Below are 27,575 nucleotides of genomic sequence, written 5' to 3'. Positions count from 1 at the left end.
AGAAAAAGATAAATATTATTTCAAATTTACAAACATGACAAAGCTCAAAAAGGTAAAGACTCTCCCGAAGTCATGCAACAGGACTGTGGCAGAGCAGGAAGACAATTTACCCATTCCCAATCAAGTCTGAGACATGATTTATTAAGATATGACTCTCCTCATAACATTTCATGCATCTCCTGCCTATCCTAATTTAGACAAGCCTTACATATGTGAGAACACACACATTAGAAATCTGGGGTTTTGTCATGGGAGTAAGTTTTGTCACAGGAGTGGTTCTCGCTGCTTACAAGAGCAAATTTCAGCCTTAAAATAATCAATGTACAAGTCACTGAGAATTTAGAAGACACAGAATATTACCTCATTATTGCTGTAATGTAAATCCATAGTCTGTCCAAAAGCAATTTTAGCTTTAGCTGCAAGATCTTCAAGTTTAACAGGCCTTGGTAATTGGAGGATCCTGAAACACAATTTAAGTTATGAAGAATTTTTGTCCATTACTTATGAAAATCTGGCAACTCATTACTTAAGAGCAATCTTAGAACTAAATTTATTACTAAAAAGACCATAAGAGGCTATGCTTTATTCACTGTCCTCCATATTTTGAGTCATTAAAAAAAAGAGAGAAAAGCAGTGAAGTTATATGGGATTATCACACATAAAATTAGACCTCATTATGACTGTTTTACTTGTTCGCATATGGCTTCTTTCTTAACTTAATGCTTTGCATGCCTCCATTCCAGAGGCAAATTCTTCGAAACTTCTAAAATTTTCTACTTCAGAAAACTAAGACAATGGAGTACCATAGGCTGACAAGCATACACATCAGAAAGGAATAGTCCTACAGTCCCCATTTTTTGGCAATATAGAAGACTATCTCATCTAAGGAATGTAACTAAATGTCACCGTCTTTATCACGATGAATTACATGCTCAATCTGCTGAGTTCATCACTAACTGTGCTTCAAGCGTGCTCCTGTAAGAATGGCGCTGTTGTAGGTCAACAACTCACATTTTCCTTTAACTGAGTATCTGAGTATCGTTTTCCTTTAACTGAGTTTCACCAAACCAAATAGCCCAAAATGCCTGTAACTGACATTTTACTATAGAAAACTATTATATAAGACACAACACCATTAAACAAAAAAAAAAAAAAGTTTTTAGAAGTGACTAAGCTAGTGAGGTACATTCAATTCCCATTCAAAAAAGAAATAGCACTCAAATTTTGTGAAGCAGAAAAATTGGCAAAGGGTAACTGTCTCTTTTATCAGTTTCAATTGGTACACAGGTTATGGAACAATATTTCTCACTGAAATGAGGCTAGAAGCCAGGCCACTTCCAATTAAAAATTATTTTGAAAAAATAAAATCTTAAAAAAAAGCCCGACATAAATTCTCACTGTGGTTAACAATTTGTTTAGCAAGCCTGGAACTCTGCCGGTCAGTGCACGCTCCTTGATACAGAGTACCACATTCACTACTGAAAGAAACTCTGGAATCACTTCTCTTTTCCGCTTCCCTTCTTAAAAACTAGTGAGAAAGCCATTGCATAACTTATCTTTCTTGCATCATTTCATTAATTTATCTTTAGACCTACATGCTCAGGCAACAAAAGTATTATAACTCATGCTGAGCAATGAGCCTGGGCTGCCCAGTACCCCTGGGCAAGCAGGCTCAAGTTACTTGGGACAGTCCAAAACAAAGCTAGGCCCACCAGCATAAAAGCTTGGGAAAGGTATCTTTCCACACACTTTATGCTTGTTTTCACACTGAATACATTAACTTAGCCCACTGTGAAAGTGAGTTAAGATAAACTGCAAAAGTGCACTGGCCATGCAGACTGGCAGTGAGTAAACAGTTCTCTGTTTTAAATTCATACTTCCACTTATTTCACAAGAAATTGCTAGGTAGAAGAGTCCTCAATTTTCAAAGCTTTTGAAAAGACTTATTTCCTCCAAATTACTTACAGCACTCAACCATTACCAATGCACTGTTAAATGTGATGTTCTGAAAAGTGATAGAAAGAAGCTGAAGAATGTTAATACCTAGGGAACTTACTGCTATTTTACTACCCCATATAAAGAGAGGGCACATACTGTAATCAGCATGGACACACACTGATCTATTGATCAAGACTGTTTTCTATGTTCCCACCTTACCTTTTTTCACCTCGATGTTCAAACTTGACTCTAACATCGTTCTGTAAGAAAAAAGATAAAAGGAACCACTATTAGTTTGTAACTACCTCCTTTAATGAAGGCCATGAAATCCTATTCAATAATCCTACACCACAAGTAAAATCCTTAAGCAGTCCATTATTAATTTTCTGTCCTTTCTCATATACCAAGCATTCTAACAACCTACTTCAGCTGAGGTATCTGACAGAGGCTTAAAGTGTGTAAAAAAAAAAAAAAAAACAAAAAAGTATTCTGAAGTACAACGAATGCTTCTGTAAGTAAACACATATTTTCTATCAATATATTTTAATAATATAACAGAATTTCAGCATGGAACTGATTACCAAAGAATTCTCCATCACAAACAGGCAAGTAGATTTAGCTACCATAACAGGTTTTTATGTACACTTCGGAGCTGAGCATTCAAGGCTTAAGAAACATATCTTGTTTCATAAGCATTACCATAGAAACCCACACATGTAATTAAGCCAGCATTCATGCAATCAATTTCCCAATAACAAAAGATACCTGTAAACATCTGCAAGTACATGGAAATAATATTGTTTTGCAAAATAACAATTTTAAGAATCAAATTGTATTAGCAACTATTGCAGGAAAAAAAAACCAACCACATTCAACCACAGAGATTATGTCCAAATAACAATGTTGTATCTTCCAAAAGAATGACTTGATTCACAAGTGATTACTTCCAAAATTCACAAATTTAAACAAGATGACAAACATGTACTTCCCCCTCACCACTACCACATTTAAACTCAGAAATGGCTCAACTATTTTTCTTCTGACTTTCTAAACATTTATTATATTCAAATCATTTTGGATCATATATGCACATTACTTCAATGTCTAAAGTTAAAGCTCAGAAGTGAGTTATATGACATCAGCAAAGCACCACAGTGTTATATACTGAACTCTTACAGCTTTTTAAAGCACAGAATGAAAAAGATGTAGCCATCAGTTTTTGACAGTTTAAGAGCCAAATATATTCAAATACTTTGATTTTTAACAGGTTAAAACAAGACTGCACAAAATGAAGTTTCACGAAAGATTGGACTGTCAATTAAGGATCTGATCAAATAAACACAGTTAATTCAATAGGGCTATTAAAATAATTTGGGTAAAAATCCACATCCTCTCCTAATCTCTCCATGTAGTAGTTCAAACCTCTCAATTAAGTATTTACTACTTTTCCATCTGTGTTCAGTATCTGCAGAAAAAAAATAGAGCTGAAAAGAACTCACATTTCCAGCATATGAACAAACAAAAAACTGAGGCCAAAGATGCAGTAAACGAGGTTAAGTATGTTTCTGCTGCTGTACTGACATTCTTTAGTATGACACAGCTGACAACGAGGCAATCTAGTATACCTGTAAAATTCATTCTAAAGAAGCATTCCAAGTAAGAGATGCTAGCATACCTTGATATTTTAGAATAGTCTAGTACCAATCAAATAATAATTAATAATAATAATAATAAAAATCAATATACATACAGTGTCAAAACACCCCTATGATCTTCAATTTATCAGGATCAGAGTCATCTAAGCATACACTATGATCTGGCCTGAAATGCCACGATTTCATTTTGCTGCTAATTTAAGAACATGAACAAAAGAAAATGGCAGCACATGTGGGAGACTAATAGCTCATTCTGGTATGCTCACTGGTCTGGCAAGAAAAATAATTATAGAAGTCACAGCAGGACATTCTGTGTTCAATAGGTTAGTAAGGATATTAAAGATTACCTGTTTTTTAGGCGAAGATGACTTTGGTTTTCCTGTTTCTTGCTGGGGCAATACAGGACGACTGGCCTTATGAAGCACAGCCAAATCCTGCATGATTGAATTCAAAGCTTGCTGCTCATCTGCTCAGAGAAAAAGACCAGATAAGAGAAGTGTAAATGACTGTTACATTTGAAGTGCATTACTGTCTCATTTCACAATTAGGCAGGCATTATTATAAAACCTAAAAGTCCATATTACACTTCAATACATAATTGCCAAATAAAAAAAATTACTGCCATGTTGCAGACATGTTTATTTTATTTATCATTAACAGTGCTTACGGAAATAAACAGCTTAATCAGTAAACACACTTAAATGGCAGGTTTAAAAAACTGAAGTCATAACAGAGATTGACAGCTCTACAGAACTGCAGGCTGTATTAATAAGAGAAGGGCGGCAGGGCGGGGGGAAGGTTTATCTACTTCATTTCAAATAATGTCCATGGATAAGACGTTAACTAGAAATCATAATTCCCCCCTCTCCCCCCCACCCCCAATTAGTAAAATAAAGAAAAAGAAAAGCAAGTACTTTTGAATAATTTTTCCTCTGTCCTGAACAGGTACAGTCATGCACATAGGAAGCATAAACAAACTCCTAGAGGAACATCTCCACTGTTTGAGCATCTGCTGATAGCTCACAGAGTAATTAAAAAAAAAACCCCAAAACACCAAAACATCACAGAACTTTTCCAGGACTGCAAACATAGGGGTTTTTAGGGCTTACAGGAGTAATTCACAAGGAGAAACAGAAGCACTGAACCCAGGGGACAATTTAGGGGCAGGAGTGCTACACAGCTTCGATTTCAAGTTCACACAAAATCCTAAATCCTGATGATCTGCTGCAGCTGTGATGGCCTGAGGTCATGCTAGACAAGGTTTACCCTGGAACTGGGATGGTCCTTTAGACAGGAAAGCACTTAAGAGCTCAAAAGCCTGTACATCCATCACTAAGGGAAGTTTATTTGTCACTAATATTTTGTATTCATTCCTTGCCACAGCAACAGTACTATACTCAACATGCATCTAGAACACTGGATAACAAAATTTATCTGCAAAGGTGTTAATTGTATGTCTTCACACTACTTCACAATGGATACGCCTGTTGAAGAATTCATTGCTAAGTGCTGTGATTTACAAAGAACAGTATTTCTCAAACACAGACCTGAGAAAAACTCAGCATTAAAATCAGCAAGCAAGCATTCCAGGTATTCAGCAACAATGAGAGTTCCTTCACACTCTATTCAAATATAACCAAATATATTTGTCCTATCAGGAAACTGTGGGATTTCAGTGTTCTAATTTAATAGATTCCTAACAGATCTGAAAGCTGGTCTGAAAATGAGTAACTTTGATCATCACTCATGCTGTCATCATTCATAACTCTACTAAGATATGCAAATCTATAAAAGCAAGTTTTACTAGCAATATTTAATGGCAGAACTGAAGGCATTCCTTTCTCACACTAAAACACATGTCAATACTTGCCACTATTAAAAAAGGTAAACTATTTTATTGTGTTATAGCCTATTCTAGTGCTCAGCAATAAAAAAATTGTTCTTTTAGCAGTTGGTTGGAGGAGGTTTAATTCGTAGTGGTCACTAGGTAGCATATTTCATACAAAGGAAACCAAAGCATTGTGGCAAAGCATCTAAAGTTTACTGAATATCTAATATGACTCAATAGTCATTTCTCTCACACAAAATGTTGGAGAGTATCAGAAATCTAAAGAGTGCTGTATTCCTAGATTCAGCTACTTTATTATTAAGCATGAGGTTAGGAAAAAATTAGCATAACAAAAAAAGATAAACAGAAGTGATACAAAAATGTGTGTGTTTTGGTTGGTTGGTTTGTTGGGATTTTTTTTTGAGAGTGAGCACCAGTAAGTGATTACAATAACATGGTCAACTCATTAAAAAGTATGTACAACTTGAAAAATGGATGTAAAATTTAAAGTAACACAAATGTGCTACATATTTAGAAAAGTAGCATCTTAGTTAGACCATCTACACAGTCCTGGCTTTGCACTTCAACAACACGATAAAATTCTTTAATATAGACTTTGTGGGTTTTTTTTCCCAATAGCCATTACCATTTAGAGCACAGTAAATATTGCTCAGTACCCTAATACTATGAATCTCAATTTACTATACTTGGATTTTTAACTTACCACATAGTGAGGGAAAAGTGCTATATTCCAATGGGGGGGGGAAGAGAGAAGTATTTTGGATACTAGCAAAGCAGCTGAACACTGCCTTTCATGTAGACATTACACTGAGTTACACAGCCAAAGCACACATTTCCTAGGAATGGTATTACATTAAAGTTTTTGGTCTTCAATAGAAGTGAAAAGGATCCGAATTAGATTTTTATGTACATTACACACAAGACTTACCCATAATGGCAGTGAGCCTGAAAACTTGAACTTCAGGGAAATGGTTGCTTCATCAGCATTATTTTATTTCCTAAAATGCAAAACCAAAATTACACGATTATTGAAGTTGTCAAAGCCATGTAAAACAGTCAACTCTTCATTGTTTATGGGCAATTTTTCTAATATTCTACATATCAAATATGCATATAAACTACAGATAAGATTGCATATGTAGATATGACGTGGAGAAAACAGATACCCTCCCCAAAGCCTCACTGGGCTCTGAGCAACATATATAGACTTTCAGAAGACACAAAGCCTGAATTAAATATTCTTCTAGACTTAAGCTGATTTTATTCTCTATCTACACTTCCAAATTATGATTAGTAGCTTAATTAGCCATAATACTCTGCTATATGGGATACCCATTACTCCAGATTATTAAGAACTGATTCTTTTTCTATAGATTCCTGTATCTGGTGTTCAAAGTTCTGTGTTCAGAACTACATAGATTCTACATACTACATAGTTCATATATATAAATATATATGAAACTCACAGCACAAATCAAGAGGCATCAATGCCTACTGATTATATAAACTAGAAAACTTCAACTGGTAAGTTTTTTTTCCATCATAATTTGAGAGCATTACACGGATATCCCAACACCCCTGAAAGCAAATGCCTTTCGAAGACAGCAGGTATTAACTTGTAATATTCAAGTTATCCAGAAAAGCAGAAACATAGAGGGCACATTTATGAACAAAGCCTGTCTATCACAATATCTTGAACATCGACCAATTGAAAAAAACAATAATTAAGGACCAATTAAAATAACGTTTCTATGAGATGCTATTATGGAGCTCAAAAACAACAAACTAAAGACATATCCCTAAATAGACAATGAGATTTGTTCTAATACAGGCTACCACAGGAAGAATTCAGAATTCTTAATGCAAGATCATAGAAGAAAACTCTCTAATTTCTTAAGTAGTCACTGCAACCAACCTGGGAGAGCCTATTCCCTCCTCCCTTTTCCTGACTGCAGTGGACCATCCATCCTTCTGACTGAGAGCCGAAAGATCTAGCCTACCCTGATAAAACAGATGATTTCCCTGCAAGTTCATTCAAGGAGCTACACCAACAGAATATGACTCATTTTTTTTCTTCTTTAAACAGAATTTGTTTTCTCATGGTTTAGTTCCTTACCAGTGTCAAATGACCCCTGATGCCAGCACAGGGCCACCTGTGGGAGCACATGGCTAACAACAGAGGGGAGGTGGGCCAGCTCTTTCAGCACCAGCCAGTCAGGCTTCCTTGCTTGACTATTCTGCCAATTTTCTAGCTAACAACAAATTAATTACAATATTCCAAAGGATTTCTGAGCATCTTCAGTTAGGCATCGAGTTTCTGGCATCATGTCTCTTACATACTCATTTCATGAAAACAGCCTTTTTAAGCAGCATTCATTTCACCAGTGGAACTAGAAAGCTTCAAGTACTTCTGGCATATTTTTCAGAAAGAAATTTGGACTTGAGAGCCATATAAAGTTCTCTGCTGTATACTGCCTTTTACCTCCATATCAGATGATATCTACTATCATATCTACTATTGTAATAGATCATATCTACTATTGTCTATTTCAAGCTCCATAAAACCAAGAAAAAATCAGGCTTTTAAAGAAGATCTAGAGGTCCCACTCTACAATCAGAAATCAGTTCAGTTGAGAGAGGCACGCAGGAGAGCACATTAGAACTAAAATAAAGGTGAAAATACGATTCAAGGGTATTCAGAGTTACATACTCCCAAGTCTATGGACAGCCTCAAAACAGTACCTGAAACAGCTTCCAAGTGTCGTGGGAAAGAAACTCCCATCTAATGCTTTGTAAAGTATTAAAGCCTTCAAGAGCGTGAGAAGTATATCTGGCCTGGGCTGCCCGCAGTCTCAAGACACAACCCCAACTTTTACTACTAACATAGTCTCCAGCCTCTTGATGCCACCATGGGGGAGACAGAAAAATCTGTTTCAAAAGATTTAAAAAAGAAAAAGCTTCTGTTGCTCCATAACAGGAAAGGAAAACCATGAAGATGCGAAAGAAAGGGATTCATACTAATCTTCAGAGAGGAAAACAGGGGCTGAATTTTCATTTATTTGCTGAATGATAGTAGCCAATATCACTCAAAATAAGGACAGAATCTTTGGGCCTTGCTCTCACACAAGATGCCAGGAGATCTGGTTTACTTAGTGAACTGGGATTACCTTTATAGCCTTAAATAACACAACTAACTTTTTTCCTCATGTCTGATTCTTTGCATCTTTTGCATCCCTAAGAGTCAGAAAAGCAAAACAGAATATATATTCAATTATTTCCTACACTACGTTTTTTGTATCAGCAGTAGTCTTGGGGGTTCTTCCAAAGAATTATGCACTAAAGTGCTTATAAAACATTTTTTTAATTCTGTATTTGATCCAACTGTCTTAAAATGAGAGCTAGTCATTTCATAAAACGTCTGATTTAATTAGCTGTCTTAATACATTAAACATAAAAATGTGTTTCATGACTTTGGATGAAGTACTTTCGTAATACTTCCTTGTAAGCATTTCAAAGACATACAAACGTTCTGTGAGGCATTTTAAACCTTCTGCCATACTTTAATAAAACAAGAACAAGTTGTATCTCCAAACAAAAATACCCCAGATGTTCTTCCTCAGCCTAGCTGAAATAACCAAACTTAGAAGCTCAATATATTTGAGCTACAGAGCTCATATAGGGCAGGTAAGCTGAAGAAGAAGAAACATCTTAGGAAACATCTTCTGCAAGTTCCTCCAGCTACAAGAATTCATTCTTTAGTATTAATCTGTAGCATCTCTCATTAGAAGAAGATAAGCTAATGAGTGAGCATCCATTTCTTTTCCCTTCCACTTCCTTCTTGTTCCTTAGAAGAAAAAAAAAAAAAAAAAAGAGAAAAATTCAATTTCTCTGAATAACTTAAAATATAAAAATATTTCAAAAATAAGCTAACAACATTAACATTTCAAAGAAACAGGTGACCCAGATCAAACTTTATGAACACTTCACCTTTGTGAACTGAGAAAACACTTATGTTTTTAACGGCTCATTTTCACAATGGACTATAACAAAAATCAACGTTTTTTTAAACAAAAAAAATATACATTCAGTAGAAAGGGAAAAAAGCATACCCTAATGCATGGTTACAAACTAGCATTAGCAAAACACACACACACACAGAGTAGATGACAATCCAGGACAAAAAGGAAGTGAAACAGAGAAAACTAGAACTCAGAGAAAGATTCAGAAGCAAAGGCAGCAAAACAAAAAAGCAGATGCAAAGGTAGAATAAGATTATGTCAAGGTCTTGCAGAGAAACACAAACAGCTTGAATATGAATGTAATTAAAGAAAAGATGACAGAGAGTGAATTTCAAAAAGGTGATGATGTGATAAGAGTAGCAAACAAAGAAGAATATCCTAGCAACAGCATTTTGGATATAAGGCTGGAGAGATACTGATTCATATTCATGATTCAGTTCCCATCAGCCACCTTCCACAGAGCCTGGAAGTCTTTCAGAATCTGAGAAAGTCGCTGAAGGAAGAAAATATCCAGGTGATTCCTTGAAATTGTTTTTAGCTTTCTCATGGCAAATGAAACAAAGCCTGAGGGCAAGTAAGTCATGCGGATGATAATCTAGCTGTTCAAATACTCTGTGCTAATTGCCCATATGCGTACACTTCTATAATAAACACAACAGGGTTAAGCTGCCTCTCGGTTACTGAGAGACAAAAGTACACAAACACCGGCATACATATTACATCGTCTCTCATGACTGACTTAGTCACATTCAAAAACTTGTAGGCTGGGGGGGAAAACAAAAAGCTTTACCCTCACACAGTAAAGGAAGAAAGCAAGCAGATGCTATATGAGGTGAATATTTACTAACTGAGCTAGAAAGGGTGTTTTAGTTCTGTGGAATATGGAGATATACAGTGTGCAGAAAGGAAACGGTATCTACAGCATCCAACTTCATAACAGAAGGACAATTTTTAAAGAGTACAATTAGCTATAGCTACAGTGAGAGCCATAAACTAATCCTATGAGAACAGTAAAGGTAGTATATAAGCATTTAAGAACATAAGCCAGCTTTCATGCTGCCTCCTATGTTAAAAATCAAGAAAAAAAAATACACTGAAGCAAGCAGTCTATCTTAGCCTGATTTTGTAAGGAATTCAGACTTACACAGTAACACTTTATCTACATAGAAAGGTGCCTTACACCTTTGGAGTCCAAACCTGTTTCAATAGTGGAGCAGGAATCTCAAGGATATCAATTCCCTACAAATGTTCACTAAAATAAATTAGTCCAGGGATACATAGTTCCCCATTCTTGCACCAAAGCAAAATGACACAGTGTGAGCTAAAAAGAAGAAAGATGCACTATAATTATTTCAATCACAGGTAAAGATTAAACAAAAATGACAAGAAATCAAAATTTGCTAGCATTGCTATTCAGAAACATACTTGTTTATAAAAAATAGATACACAAAGAGGCAGGTAAACATGAAGACTGAGTGTTCACAGGTAATTTTTCAGACTGTAGAATGGCTAATCAGAATATAAAGTAAGACTAAAAATTTATTTCACAGCAAGAAGAATGAGCCAGACAATATGGTTTTACCCCCAAAAGGTTACTTTTAAATAATCAAATGCTTGGTTTCACACAACCAACCTCTTATAAATCACAGTAAGCAAGGCTGACAAAACCTCAGGTGATCACCTAGTCAAACACACCTACTTAACCTTTAACCAAAATAATGTGCAGCACTGCTCGTCATGTTTTTTTATTTAAAATCCAATAAAAATAGTGTCTCTGTGAACAAGACAGCAAACAATAATATCTAAATCTGAACTTCTATAGAAGAATTTTTCGTAGCTCAAAGCAATTGTTGGCATAAATGACAGGAACTTACATAGTGTGGCAAGCATAGAAGAAAATTCAGTATTGTTACAAGACAGTAGCGGATAAGTAAAAGAAGGTAACTCCATAGAAACGAGTGTAAAGGACAGGATTTTATATAGACATACACACAAATGAACAATGGACAAAAAGCCACCCTTTTTGAAGAATATGAAAGCAGCAGCAGCACAAAATCATGAAGGACAGAAAAAAGAGAAGCAAAGAGCAGTAATAAGAAAAATATTTAAGCAGGTAACAGAAAGGTCTGTTAATAATTGGAGTCTAACAATAACACATCAGATGTGAGTTCAGTTTTAGAAAAATTCAGACCTTTAACATATTGTTATAATACTTAAGAAAAGGTGTTCACAGAGAAAGTAGGAAAGGGAGAGAAATATTAAATCAATCCAAATCAAAAGCCAATGACACACTGATAAATTAAGATAACATTTGGAAAACAAAACAAAAAATAGGACTCAGTGGGTCAAATTCGGAACATTAGAAATTAAGTTTAACTGGTGAATAAAATAACAGAAATATTCTTCCTGTCACAGTACTATGCGATCTTTTAAAATGAAAAGATATTGGAGGGGAATGAATGGGTAAAAGTTTTTTAGAAAAAAGCTGTTAAAACATTTGATTCCAGCCCTCCTTGCACACCTCAAGGAATCTTAAGGTCTGAAAGCCAGCAGGGAGGGATCTTGCCTATCAACCCACGCCAGTAAGGGCATGCGCCACAGAGCAGTAATATTCTCCTCCTTAGTCCTTCCTCTGTCACGTGCCCCCTTCTATTTTGAAGCACTTTCTTCCCCCCTTAATTTATCCTGATAGTGATAAACAGTGAGATTAATTGCACTGGACAGGATACACTGAGAGAGTTCACCTAGTTCTGCTGTGCTAGGAAAGACTGGCAAAACAGCAGAACCAATCAAGCTCTGCCAGCTGATGCCCCAGAGCAAGTAAAAGACACACAATGTAGATAGAGCAGCATCTCTCACAACCAGGGCAGTAATTCAGGACTGACTACCTGTCCTGGACTCAGACAGCATCAGACAGAAACTACATTCCCCTCTGTTCTTCCCCTTACTGCTTGCTTTTCCATAGTTACCACCATTCAACAATTCTATCCTGAACAGCTGAACTAAACCCTTCTACCACTAGAATGACTGTTTGCAGAGTAAGGAACATAAACACCTCAAATACTCCTCTGCAGAAAGAGCATTTCTGGTTTATTTCCTGCAAAAGTACTTGGGTTTATGTTTCAAAATATTTTAAGTCTTATTCCAGTTGTATGTACCTTAGTCAGTATACTTCTAAATTTGTCCTGAATGTCTCACTCTCTTGTAATTAAACCAGGTTATGCAGAACCCCAAGCTATTTTAACCTATTGTACAGAGACCAAGCAACCTTAAACACATAGTACCATCAGCCAGCTACCACTATCAGCATAATGGGCTTCATAAAACAATAGCACCCAACTAATTCAAAGTTAACAGCCTTTTTTTTTTTAAATAAAAACATATTAAGGGGGAAAAAAACCCTCAGATACATGTGTTTTACCCTATTTAGATGGTGAAATAGCAAGTGGTGATAAAAAACAGGAAGAAATAGCCAGCATCCATTTTTTGTTCTGGTTTTGAAAAAAATCAAGAGGATGTATCCAAACCACAGCACAGTGTTACTGGAATAAAAATTTCACCATCCACAACAACAAAGAGATACAATGCACTATTTGTAATATACTTCAGATCAAACATTTTAAATTAAAGATCCAGGGACTTATAAGAGTCTAACTAAGACTCTTCACAAAATCAGTGGTTCAGTTTTCTGGACCATACTTGAACGTATTTGGAAACACCTGGAAAACAAGAAGATTCTACTGGATTGTAAATATTGTATAAATAACTGAGAAGGATAAAGGAAAGGGTCAAAGAGCTGCCAACTATTTACCTCGACATCAACTGAAAGTAAAATAATGTAATTATTAGCTTGGTTTCTACCATGGAATTAAAAGCAAAAACACAGCAAATGCCTTGATTTCAAGGATTATTATTACTGCTAAGCAAAATATGGCTTCTTGAAATGTTTACAGATTAGTTGACAGAACTAACTACCGCAGTTACCCTACTTAGGTTTTTCCAACTATTTGGCTAAATATCACATGACATTTTAATTATTTGCTTTAAAGTCTCAATTAACTAACAGGAAACTCAGTTGATGGATTAAAATAAAATATTTTGAGATCCATATTCCTATTTAGCAGAAAACATCAATGAGCATGATTGCTAGTGCAACCTCCTACAGACAGGCAATGATCAGGTAGGCACAATGAGATACACATGTTACAGCTTAAGCAAATGACCTGAATCGTGTCTAAAAACAGTCACAGCCCAACAAAATGTATTTAAATACAGTTAAATATTTTAAATACATACAATAATTTATTGTTATTTTCCCTCCATTTAATATTAATTTTTATTGTGTTTAATAATTTTTTTTTTTTAAGAGATGAGCTGCATTTATGGTGTTAAAACCAACAGGACTGCACTTTGAACTTTTATCCTCCCTGCAACTGGGAGGGCACCACCCATAATTAGAAGTTCTATTTTATGTAAGTCTAAATATTGTGTTTTATTATGTTTATTCATAATGCTTTTGCATTGAATGCATTTTGACATAAAGACAATCATTTAGGAAATTGGAAAAAAGTTGCAGCTGCAAGACTGGACAGTCTTAGCATGAGACAATTCAGAAGAATTATTAAATCACAATGTATAATTATCTAACATAAATGCAATACAAAATTAAAGAGGGATAATGCAATCCTTGTGTGTATAAAAATGCAGTGTATGCAGAAGCCATCTTGCTTCTGTACACAACCTACAGATACACTGTTCAGTGTAGAATATCAGAAAGACTGCAGACAGCACGTGCAGGATGGTTGAAGCATCAGTACCTTTATTGTTGTTACAGATGTATCGGGTATCTCCACAATGTGCACATTTGAAATTTCTTAAACTGAAGACTTTTAAAATCTTCCTGGCAAGCAAAAAAGTGAATTTATGTCTAATTTAGCACACAAGACCACACAGACTTACCTCATCTGTACAGCTACAGACATGATTTGGTATTTGTTTATTTTCTGAAAAGAATGGTTACTAGCTGTACTCCTTCCAGAGTTCAATTAAAAAAAAAAAAGAAAAACCAGACTTGCATAAAATACAACTTCTAATTATGGATGGTGCCCTCTCAGTTACAGAGAGGATAAAACCTCAAAAAGCAGTCCTCTCAGTTCTAGCACCATAAATGCAGCTCATTTCACAAAGTACTTTGAGAAACAGACTTCAGAATAAACTGAAGGATCCAACATGCACAGTGACAGAAGTAAAACTTCATCATACTCAGATTAAATCTTTAGTTCCTGCTGTTCTATAAACTGTAATTTGACATATTCATATAACATTTAGCAGCCTGGTGAACAATGAGCTTGACTCAAAAAAATTAAGTGCTGGAAGGTTTGAGAATGCAAGGACACAGTTTTTAAGGATTATTCTCATAAAAATGCAAAGTAGCAGATAATTTAGTTGAACATGAGTTTATAGCAAAATTATGCTTCCGAGATAAATATCTTAACACTTACAGCAATATTCACAAAGAGTAACTGTAGTCTAGGAAAGCTAATCTCCCTACACTTCCTTTACAGTTGATAGGGAGAGATAAGCATATTTAGAGAGTTTCAAGGCACTTAAATGCAAGTTTCCTGCTTTGAATGAACCTCTCCTTTCCAAATGGTATCAAGAGCCTCTATTGGCTAACCCTTCATAAGCCCACTCTACTTCAAGTGCACAAAAAAAGATAAGACTGTAATTGGCCTCAAACAGAAAAGCATCTCCTTTCCTCAACAAGATCTCTTTCTTCACCTAATTCAAGTTTTACAGAACTTCTCCATTTCCTGTATCTGTTATTGCCTCAGCAGCAGCCAAAGCACTCCCTCTGACAGCTCATTTCTTGACCTAACTGAAGAATGACTTTGCTGATACATCAAACAAATCCACCTTGAAAGCCATGATGCTTTCTTAAGACCTTTTCATGATTTCAAGAAAAAAAAAAAACTATTATGGAACAAGCATATGCATTTTAAATTGAGGAAGGGTCATAACAGCAGTGACACCTTGCAAAATATTTCAGTGTTGCCAATTTTGCAACAGAACATACTGGCTACAAATCGACTGCTCATACTCCTCTACTCCTACCTGAGACCAGATTTTCTCACAAAAGTATGTTAAAAAGTAATAGACACAGTTCACTGGGCTACAAATAACTGCATCACTGCCTCCAAATCACTGTGGTGTCTTGGAAATTTATCACCACCACCATGGCGGAAAGTCTCAGAGCATCACAACACTAAAAAGAACAAATTCCATTACCATTAACTAAGCTATATGTTACACAAACAGATTAATGCTATTCACATCATAAAAATGTTTAAGGCTCACTCAGTATATTCCAATAATGTTATAGTACCCACAAATACACAGAGTAAAATACTTCTGGGATGTTTGTAACTTTTTCCTAATTTACTATCTTACATGAGCTGACTAGCCCCATAAAAGGCTTCTCAAAGAAAACAGGTACATGAAATGTTAATCCTGAGAATCCCATGAAACATGCATTACCGTGAGTGTTACAATCTGATTTAGGTGCTTCCGTTTCTTCTTCTAAAAGGCTCAGTGGTGCTCTCAGCTCAGCACCTGCTGCTGTCATTGGGAGGCCTGCTGAAGCTGTCATGAGTGGCATCAATGTTAGTTTTACTCCAAACTTATGACTGGCAAGTCAAAATATTTGTAAAGAATGACTAAAGGTGTTACAATGAAAACCACACCCCACTACAAATGTAACTGCATGTCCCTTATCCAAGATCCTACAAAAAAAAAAAAAGTTTTCCTCCTGTATCACAGACAGTTCACAGCATATACCTTAAAAGAATACAGTATACCTCTCTTCCTTGCAACAGAATTCAAGATCACCAGTTAAGCCAAAGAACTAATTGTACACAGTAAGCAAACCTACTCTTACCAGCACTACTTGTATTGGTGATTCCTGCAATCTTCGCAACTTGCAACAAGAATGGAAGACCATGCTACAACCAGTGACAAATACATGAATTTTAAGAGTAACCATTCACTAGAAAAGTAAACCTACCACAAGCCACTTATAATCTATGAACATTATTCTTTAAGCAAAACTAAAGTACATGAGACAAAAAGCAGGCTTCCAGCAGAAACTGAGTAAACAAATTGAGCATTTCAATTAATGTATGAGAGCAATTACATACAACTCAGTCAGATTTTGCTTTTGAGAACATACAGAAGAAAGCACATCCTTAAACTCCAATAACTAGTTCTATCCTTTTCAGTTAATCTTCCAGTTCTGTGACTGTGATGGGTTGAAACACAACTATTTTTGGGAAACAAGCCAGAGAAATAAACCCACTCTCCACCTCTACAACTAGTTTTAGTGCCTATCTTCAGGTGCTAAAACTGAGAAACTTTGTTTTTCTTCAATATAACCGTCACATTTGATGGCATCTTCCATTCAGAGCAAAACTCACTGATTTCACAGTTGCAGCTGGTTTAGTCATGACTGCAAATCACACTACTATCATTTCAAATCAAGTACCAAAAAAACTGAACACAACAATACACATGAACCTTTCTGATTAACATGATCTGCCTGGTATCTTGCTGTGACACCAGCAAGGACAGAATCTGATTCTCTAGGGACATTTTCATTTCTTCATGGTGAAGACATCTCCGTCTCATTTGCTATACATCTTCCAAATTTTGCAACAAATCAAGGAGGAATTCTCAGTGAACAGTCTTTGTTTTATATAATCTTACTCATTCCTCAAAGCACATTTGTTCCTCAAAGCACAATTCTTCCTGCACACTATATAAGGCAGCGATACAATGAGAAAATCTAGCATATGATAATAAAACTACGATTTTTCTCATCTTCTTCCACTCCCTTGCCAGCAAGTTTTCCCACCATATTAACACACCATCATCTGTAGCTTCTGCCTAAAAAGCCTTTCCTGTCTCACACTCCAGTCTTCCTAGTTCAATACCCCAGGTGCTCTCTCCCCATCATAACTCAAATTAACTCTATACACTGTCAGGCATTTCTTCCATTACTTCTATCACCAACAATAAGAACACAAAATGCAAAAAAATCTCATAATACACTAATATGGAATATTTAAGTAGGATAAGACATTCATGAGCCATACAGATTTCCAACACAGCATAGAAAAAACACTCCTGAATCAATCTCCACTTCAAGATTAAAATATTCAACAACGACAACAACAAAGAGCAATAAATTTAACCAGGGACCCACAGGTACGGGTAGACTCAGAGCTCTCATGCTTGGAACTGTAGAGAGGGCTCAATAATACCACTGAGAAGATGGACAAGCATGTACTTAATATACATCAATGGCAACTGAGAAAACCTTGCATGCATGCATAGGCAACATATACTATGCAAAATCCAAAGATTTTTTTCCCCACACATGTGATATGATTGTGCATCATTTTTGTAGCCAGCAGGTCTCACTGAGCAGGTCTAAATGGACAAATTTATAAGTTTTTATCCGTATTCAGTAGCCACTGTTTTTAAACTGGATGACCCACGTAGGTCAACACATTAAGATATTGCTAAGGTATCAAGTACACAAGCTCTTTTTCACTTTGTGCTTTGGTAACAATCTTCAGCTTCCTGCGAACCAGAAAAAAAATGCAATTCAATCAATCCCTCATAATAACATTTAAACCAAAATGTAACAATGAAAACCTACTTTGTCAAAACACTCAAGAATCAAATGCAAAGACATGAAGACAATGTATCCTATAAGGTTTCCCTCTTGCATCTCCCATAGCACACCCCTTAGCAGTGGGTAGCAAACATTACAATGACATCTACGATGCTACATAATTATACTTCTCCCTCAACTGATAAAAATGTATGAACCGTCATAAATACAGTTAATTATGTAACATCTAAGATGCTACATAATTATACTTTTCCGTCAACTGATAAAAATGTATGAATCCTCATAAATACAGTTAATAAGGTAAACTAACTACAGATTCAAAAGTTGGGAGTATATACTGGTGGAAGGATTACTATGTACATGCCCATATCTAATCATCATCTTTAAGAGGACAGTTCCACTGCTAAAGTTGCATTTCTGTCAAGGGAGTATTCCTGCTTGTCTACAGTAACTGCTGCTTTCCAGCTGAACCTCAATAACAAGCAGGAGATCCAGACCAAAACAGATGATCAGCTGAAATTATTTATTTTACCTTTTAATTAACCATCAGCCTATCTAACTGACCTCACACTTCTACAGCACCAATACCAACACAAAGAAAGGAGCAAGAACTCATGCTGGAACCACCCCTCTTGGCCACTGCACAGATTTGGATCTTTTTAAAATATCTTTTAAAAGACGGCACATGTAATACAGGGATTCCAGGGAACTACAAACAGTTAAGTGCGACCTATAACAAATAAACAAGAAATAATGGACATATGGATAATTATGACAGAGCAGGGAAGAGTAGATATGGCTGTTCCAAAAAGAGATCTCACTTGCAAATCTCTTGGTGCACTCTGAATACATGTAAAAAGAGCTGAACGCAGTCACTACCACGGTCTACTTGGATTTCCAGTACTGGAAAAGTCTCGCCAAAGGCTTTCTTGCAGTCACAGCATAAGAAAAGAGAAAGACCCTTGCAGCAATAAATCAGTTAAAATACAGAAAATACAGGACAGACATAGTTGGTGTTCTATAAGGAAGGAGGATACCAGTGGGGCTCCACAAGACTCTGTGTTGTTCAACATATTCTAAATTATCCAATAATCAGGAGCAAAGTGAAGTTTGCCACCGCTACTGTGCCTATCAATACTACGTTATTCAGGAGAACAAGGAAAGGGCTGACAGCAGTAGAGGAGGCGGTCTTTGTTAGACTAGGGGACTGAGCAATAAAGCAGATGATAGCCAGCACAGATTAATGAAAGTGATGCAAGTTGGGGAGCAGAGGGGAGGAGGAAGAGAAGAAGTTCTAACTTTGCACATAACAAACCAATGGGCTTTGCACTGAATACTGCCAGCACTCAGAAATGAAAGCCAGTGTTAGGAATTATTATCAAAGAAATCAGTCCTAAACAGATCACTGTCTGTCCAACCAGAATATCACTAGCAGTCCTGGGGCCTTCAGCTCCAGAAGAGGATGTAGCAGAATACAGTCGTTCCAGAGAAGAGCAAAAGTTACGATCGAAGGCACAGAATGTGTTCTACAGGGGGGGAACAAATAGGCAAGTTAGGACTCTGATTTCAGAAATATTCGGGTGGAGGGAGAAAGTGATAAAGGGCTACAAAATCATATGAGGAACAGAGAGACGGGTTGTTATATTGGACGGAGATGGACTGTTCACTCTCTTCCAAAAGAATGTGTCACCAAAGGAAACCAGTACAAGCTAAATTCAGAAAAAATGAAGGTAGATTTTAACATAACAAATAGCATACTTGTAAAATTTCTTACCAAAGGACATTTGGATGCCAGACATTTAGCTGCATGCAAAAAAAGGACCGGCCAAGTTTGAGGATAAAAATCCAAAGGTTACTAACTACACAAAACCCACATCAGATTAAGAACAGACCTTTACTGAAAATAGTTAGGGACTGAAAGAATATTCAAGCTAAGTATTATATATGCTTGTCCTGTTCTCACTCTTCCATAATCATTCATTCATGCTTACCACTGGAGGAAGAATACTGGATTATCTTTTGTCTGATTTCATTAGGGATTAAGATTTTACCTAAAACTTGTCAGCCACTTCACCAAAAACATTTAAATTTTCATTTGAAAGTCTCATTTGGTATTCATGATAGTGCAAATACCACAGACACAGAGCCTTAACAGATATTCTCTAAAGGAACTTGCTGCAGCAGCTTAAAAAGTCATTTATTACACTATCCACCTCATCCCTGCCAGAAGTTACTGCACTTACTGGTATCAGCAGCACAAGAAACTCTTTCCTAACTACTACTTTCTACCCATTCAGTTATCATCAAGCCATTATGGAAAAAACAAAACAGTGCTTGAAGGTTTGGGGGTTTGCCATTCCAATTACTTTTTTTTTTTTTTTAAATAAAAATCCTCATGCTGAAGTTACAACAACTGTGGCACTGCTAAAAATACAGATAGTCAATGTGACAAAACAACAATTAAATACAGGTTAAGCTTTACCAATCACTTTTCAGCAGTTAGATTCAAAAAATATTTAGGGTGACAATTCTCACGTTCTTCAATAGAACATCTTATTTTCTTTAGATTTTCTTTAGAAGTTTAATTACTGCTTGTGTCAGTATTTGAGTTCTCTTTTAATTCAAACAACATCTTGACCCAGATGTTTTCCAGTTTTCAAATCTTTGTTCAAAGGTGAGACTACAGTTCCCATTGTTATTGTTTTGGTAACATGGCATTCAAACTGGTGGCATTTACAGAACTCTCTTGTCTAAATTATTTTAAAGTAATTTTGAGGATAGGTAAGAGGTAATCAACATTGACTACTTGAATACTTCTTCCTGCAAGAAACTAAAGGCCTTTTTTAATAATTATTATTGGTGTCTGTTTTGGTTTTTGCGAAGGCAGCACTGCTGAAAGAATCACACAATTTGTCCCATCTGTGATCTAGCCTCAAAAATTATGGATAAAGTCATCTACGTAAGTCAGATAAAATGGAGTAAAGCCAGGGAACATGTTGAACACATCTGTTTCGTAGCTGGCTCTGCAGTTCTTCCAATAAAGCACGCCTATAGGATAAAAATTTATTCTACTATGTCATTGGACTGTATGACATCTCAAAACGGCAAAAGGCTTGTTCAGGTACAGTTATGCTGACAGGAGTTATCTTAGCAATACAACTTGCTTCAAACACAGCACACGTATAAAACAGACCGGTAAAGACACATTTTTGCCAATAGAAGCTGCATCTAACCCTAGGAGAACTTGTTCTCAATCAAGTTTCCTGTTGTAAAGCAGGCTTACGTTCAAAAGCCACAGGGATTTTATGTGCTGGGAAATAGATGTGGAAGAGCAGAAACTGCATACTTTCCTGTAGAATAACTTATTGAACAGTGATCCTGTTGAGTCTAGAAATGCTTAATGTAAGAAAACTAACCTAAAATAAAGATTGAATTCAATACAGTATAAGGTTCTACTCTTTGGAAAGATAACTCAAATTCATATATATGAAGAAAGAGATACCTGATTTAAGAAACACTAATACAAGCTCCTGTGTTAACAAATGCAGGAGCCAAGAACCTGATGTTGTTGGAAAAAAAAACCCCAAAACAAAACAAAAACCAACCATACCTGCACACACACCCAAGAATGACATTTTAATAAGGCTGTCATGTTACTTCTGCTGCAACTTACGGAGTAAGTTAATTACTCTGTTGCTGTAAGACTTTGTCTGGGGAACTTTGAAAAAGATACAGACAAATCACAGGGAGTCCAGTGAGAGTTAACAACAACAGCAAAAATCCTGAGAAAACATGACCTGTGAAGAAAAGCCCTGTTTGCACAGTTTAGTAAAGAGAAGTCTGAAATAAAAGGAGACAGAGGAACAGTCTTCACGTATGCAAACAGTTGGTGCAGAGAGTACAGAAATCATTATCCTGCATGAGTAATAATAGCTGGACAAGAACTAACTGGCTTAACTAGCACCAGGACAGAGACTTAAGTTAAATATTAAGAAAAGCCTCCTAACTATAATGGTAGTTATGTACTAGCTATAAATAGACCAGTGAAGAGGTGTGGTATTCCCCTCTTTTGAGTTTTTTAAGAACAGATCAGACAAACGTCTGTCAGACATGATTTCAGTGTATTTGCTTCTGCCTCAGGGTAGGGACTGACCTAATGAAATCCCTTCCCTTCTTACACATCTATCATTTCTTCATTTATCCAAATGAGAACAGTTTATCGGTGTTATCATACCTGAGCTTCAAAAGTACAGTCTTTGCAATGTAAAGTTCTGAAACATCTGAATTTTGTTACATTGCTGTTGTCAGATTGTTAGTGTACTTAGCACAAAGCATCTCAGGAACACAAAAGCAGTATCTTTTATTACTGCAGATAATCCACAGAAGTGGACAAACGATTGAATGGAAACACAGAAAGAAAAGCAAGTGAGGAAAAAATAGTGAAGGACTCAAAGAAAAAAAATGGCTGGAAACAAAGCTACAGCAAAGAAAAAAACCCTCTAGCCTAAAGAAAATTATTTTCTTCTTATGTGAAGAACTAAGTTGCAGTTTGCTGGTATAATTTTAAAAATACGCAATAATTTGAAATAGAGAAATAAAAAAATAAAACACTTTGCAAATGAACAGGAAAAAGTCATGCTCTATAGGTCTCCCTACATTACCAATTCCCAACTCTCAGTTTTTAAAGCACACTGCAGATACCCCTGCTTTGGCCTTGCTCAAGTAAGTCCAACTTCAAATGACCTCATTAAGCTGGGCTCTAAACTATGCCATATGTGTATTTGTGGGTCAAGTGTCTCTAGAGCAGTGGTTCCCACAGATGGAAATCAGTGCAATATCCTAACATAGAACTCCACCTTTCCTTCACTTATTGTCACCAAACTTTCTGCAGCTTCTCAAAAAATACACTTAAGTTGAATATATTAAAAACATCTCAGAAAAACCTGCAAACAAGCATGATTAGTCTAAGAAATTAGGTTAACATACAGCCATAAGCTGTATTTGTCATTCTTACTATATTACTAAATCAAGATCTCATGCTAAGATCCAAAAGTGAGAATCACGACTAACGCACTGCATTCTGAACATGTTCCCACTGCCCAATTATATGTTTACAATGTTATTTTGCAAGAGATGTGCAATTATAGCATGCATGACCTATTTTGACCTATTCCTTAGCACTACAAAATACCAGAATACTAAAATAGCAAATGCAGTATTTATTCTTAAAAAAAAAAAAATTTTCTTCTCTCCCACAGAAAAATTAGTGTGCTTAATAGAATTCACTGATTTTTTTTTTTTATAATTTTAATTTAATACTGTGTCTACTTCAGTTCTACTTCAGAATTTTAAAAGCTTCAATTTAGAAATTAAACTTTCAGGACAGCAAACTTAATTGTTTGCTAATTAGATAAACCTGGGTAGAGTCACTAGTCAATATACACATTTACATTAGTTTGTCATATGTATGAAAATAAGCTCTGGAAAAGTAACAAGAAGTACTTAATTACGTTGATCAGTTACATTTTCATCATTCATTTATTTTTCTCCAAATAGTAGTCTAAACAGAGGATAATTTTAACAGCAAAGATCTAAAAAGAAATTATTAGCAAATACATTCATTACTCCAGAGCAAATGTGTACCTCTCAACAGATCAGAACACCTTTGGCTGTGTGTTTGGTGGGAGAGGGGGAATCAATGAAGGACATCACTATTATCATTCTTGGGTTGCATTTCATAAGAAAACATTCTTTTCAGTTCAGAGAATGCTCAGTTAGAGAGTCACTGAACAATATGTCACAAAAATAAATTACATGTTATTCATTACTTTTGATTTAGTTTGCTGATGTAAAAAGTTAGCCTGCAGTAAAGATAATACAGATGAAAGACAAAAAAAATGAAACTTAAGATTGCTAATATGCAAAACTTTTTTCAAGAAGTTCTCCATAAATACTTGTTAATAATGTCAAGGTTTTAAAAAACAATGATTCTGATTTGTACCTAAATATTAACACTGTATTTTAGGAAATTGTAAGAAAAAAATGTAAAGTAAAAACTATAAACGTGAATTAAATTTATAGCATGACCAACTTTCTTGCTTTCTCCAGAAGAAAACTTATTTTTATAATAAAACAATAAGCCTTCTGCATTTAGCCTCAATTGGCTTTAAATTCCACAACTCTGTGATTTGACTAGCTTTCCTAAGAACTACAGCAAAGAACGACTGACAGGTCTATGACCAAATTTGAAAGGTTATTTTAACTATCTAGAGTTTTATCACCATAAAGAAAAAAAAAGAAAAGCTTCCCTACCATGATATTAAACAACAAAATAATGCTCTTGCTACACTACATTAATAAATTCTACCTGTCACAGATATCTGCCTACTCACATATACTATAAAAGCTCTCAAGATTACCAAACGCCACAGCTATCTTAGAAAAAGTTTCCTCTGACAGTTTAGAAATCTCAGCAAGCCAAGACAAGCAATTCAGAAACATCTGTTTCCTTCACTGTAGTCTTCCATTAGTGTCAGGTAAACCACTGACACAGAGTTCATCACAGATTTTTCTCCCGCAATAAGTCAATTTCATAAACATTACCTTGCTATTCTGCTTTATCAAAATACAATAAAACCTTCGAAAAAAAATCAATTATATACAGCCTCATTATCTGAATCAATATTCAGGTTCAATAAATTTCAGTGGCAATCATGACAGAACACAAAGTGTACAGAAAACAAGGATTACAGCAAGTTTTCATTTTTAAAATATATTTCTGAGGAAAGCCATTATTTTAAAAGCCACTGTAAGCAAAGGCATACATCAAAGTAAAATTTCCTCATACATTTCTGTTATTTTCAAATAACAGTGAAGGGTTTAGGCATAGGGTAGGGAAAAAAAAAAAAACACAACAAACTGCCAAGAAAATTCTTCTAAGGTTTTTCAGCATAGTGTAAGTACTAACTCATCTCTGCCCATTCCCTTAAAACTATCCATAAGGGAATTCCATAGGAAAGAACACTTTCTAGGGTATTCTGCTAATAAGTGCTATGCCACGAGAGAATCCAAGATGTTGTGCAAGACAAGCATGTAGACATTCATTCTGCAAACACTACATCTTTGCCATATACGTAGCAACACATTTCTGAAGGCCTCTTACACTCTGCAATGTGCTGCATTGTTTAAAGAAAAGAAATGTTATAGCTGAGAAACATTTTCTGCATGGACTAGAAATCCCCCTTATTTCAAGGCAGGCTTCTATTATCTTTTACCATCCTTAGAGGACACTTCATGATACAATACAGCTTAGAAGTGCTCAGCTTATTTAATGCTTTGATCTTCAGTAATTCCACAGCCAAAAACTAAAACCAGATTTATGAAGCAAGAGAGGAAGCCAGAAAAAACCCAACCTCGTGGGTGCTGCAATGCACCTCAAAAGCAATAAGGGAAAAAATAATCTAACATTCACCTACTACCCCGACAAAAACACCTCTCAGAATCTGACCTACATACCCAATTCACAGCGCTGCTATCACTGCAGAGCAATTTAAAGACAAGAGACTACAGCATCAGTATGCAATCACAGGAAGGTTTACGGTGACATATAAACATTTGTAGAGCTCGTAAAATCCTTAAGATTCTGCAGTTGTAACGTAAATAACTAGCACGCCGTGTCCCCCCAGCACCTCAAATAACTGCACCGCCGCGTACCTCCATCTGCACAGGGCCGGTGCCCCGGCGGCTCCCAGCAGTGCGGTTAGCGCTTCCCCCGCCCTGCCCGGGCACCTCCTGGATGCCGAAGCTGCCCCAAGCGTCCCCCACACCGGCGGCCCCCTCCAACGCGTACCGACAAACCCGCCCCCCAAAACACACACGCATCCGGGCAGCCGAGGGCCGCCCCCCGCCCGGCCTTTCCCAGAACCACCCCCGCCCGCCCCGCCGGCACCGACCTGTGTCACAGCGGAGGCCGGGCGGCCGCGAGGGACCCCCCGCGCTGCCCGCTGGCGGCGGGCGCAGGCCCGGCTGGGCAGGCGGCGCGGAGGGAGCGGCCAGGTTTCCGGAGAGGAGCCCACCCCCCCGGAGGAGGGGGGGAAGGGGCCCGGGGCCTGCCCGCACGGGGGCACGGCGGAGAGGGTGACAGGAGGCACCGAGGCCGGCGCGGAGGGAGCCGCGCTCCGAGGCGGGCCCGTGAGGAGGGGAGTGGAGAAGGTGCCCCCGGAGCGCTGGCGCCGCGGCGGGGCCGGGCCGGGCTGGGCCGGGGGGGAGGGGGGCGATCCCGTCAGGCGTGAGGCGCCGGCGGCCGCCGCCGCTCCTGCTGCCAACCGAAAGCTCCGCCTCCCTCTCCGCCGAAACTCGTGACGTCGGCCGCGCCGTCGGCGGGGGGGGGGGGGAGGGGGGCGAGCGCGAGACGTCACCACGGCCTGGCGTCACGGCGCACGGGCGGCCCGAGAACAACGGCCCACCTCTGCGCACGCGCAAAAGGAGACGGTGGAAAGTGGGAAGCGCGCACCGAAGGGCTGCGGCGGCGCATGCGCACCGCGCCCTTCCCCACCCCGCCACCTTTCGCTCCTCGGGGCTGGGAACGGGCGGTGCGGGAGACCGGGCGTTGCGCAACGCGCTCCGCCGTGAGGCGGCCCCGCTGACGCAGGGAGGCCTGGGACGAGGCCGGGCCTCGCCTTCCCCCGTGCAGCTGCGGCAAAGCGCCGCCGCCCCGCCTGCTGGTGCCGTGGTACCGGGGGGCGCAGACGGGGCCCTGGCAGCCGCCTGCGCTGGGAACCTCCGCGGCACCCAATGGCCGCGGCGGCCTGACAGGTAAACGGCAGAGGGGTTGCGTGCCTCCTGCTACTGCTTGAGTGCCATGCTGTATTCCACTGCCTGGGGGAGCGGCCGCTATTTTTTGTCAAGCGATTTTAAGTTAGGCCCAGGCTGTTGCTTTTTCTGCTGTTTTGTCACCTCTATTGTTCGAAGACAGGATGTGAACATTCACCTGGGTACAATCATGTGTCCTCCACTGCTTACTTCAAGAAAACCCCTTGCCCCTGACAAGCCTAGAGCGGCAGTCCTGCAGTAGGCTGAGCTGCCTCAGCTCCGTAGTGAGCAGGCTGCGCCTGGTTCTTGGGACAGTTCAAAATGCTGCTCTGCTGCCTTCAGGTTGCCCGTTTCTCCCAGCACAGGCTGACCATTCTCTGCAGGAGCCACCTTCTTCAATCAGCGAGGAAGCGCTCCCCAGTACGTAGCAGGATAGCAATTACTGCTACCCTTGAAGTCTAAGTAGCAGATGACTGTAAATATTAGTATGGCACTGTAATTAGTTTTGTACAGATTTAAAAATAAGCTTACAGGCATGGACCACTGTGTACAAGATTCACAAATGACCCGTGCGTGTTTAGCAAAGCCCCTTCTGTGACATGCTGACA

The 27,575-nt window shown here is 37.8% G+C and overlaps 2 protein-coding genes across 3 annotated transcripts in view; both read right to left on the bottom strand.

Annotated features, from left to right (window-relative positions):
• The window catches only part of MAP3K2 (mitogen-activated protein kinase kinase kinase 2), a 54,670-nt gene extending 28,172 nt beyond the window's left edge, over nt 1–26,498 (bottom strand). For both annotated transcript variants that reach the window (XM_075512105.1, XM_075512106.1), the window contains exons 1-5: nt 26,109–26,498; nt 6,371–6,440; nt 3,941–4,059; nt 2,158–2,198; nt 361–460 (exon numbers count right to left, since the gene is read on the bottom strand). In XM_075512105.1, the coding sequence (XP_075368220.1) occupies nt 361–460; nt 2,158–2,198; nt 3,941–4,059; nt 6,371–6,374 (264 nt within the window). In that variant the 5' untranslated portion in view covers nt 6,375–6,440; nt 26,109–26,498. The remainder of the gene's footprint in view (nt 1–360; nt 461–2,157; nt 2,199–3,940; nt 4,060–6,370; nt 6,441–26,108) is intronic.
• The window catches only part of PECR (peroxisomal trans-2-enoyl-CoA reductase), a 60,476-nt gene that overhangs the window by 9,073 nt on the left and 23,828 nt on the right, over nt 1–27,575 (bottom strand). The gene's annotated exons all lie outside the window — the stretch shown is intronic.

The sequence above is a fragment of the Mycteria americana genome, chromosome 9 (genome assembly GCF_035582795.1).
Source record: "Mycteria americana isolate JAX WOST 10 ecotype Jacksonville Zoo and Gardens chromosome 9, USCA_MyAme_1.0, whole genome shotgun sequence".
Taxonomy (NCBI): Eukaryota; Metazoa; Chordata; class Aves; order Ciconiiformes; family Ciconiidae; genus Mycteria; species Mycteria americana.
Note: the sequence above shows the minus strand (reverse complement) of the source record. Positions and strands in the feature narration are given on the sequence as shown.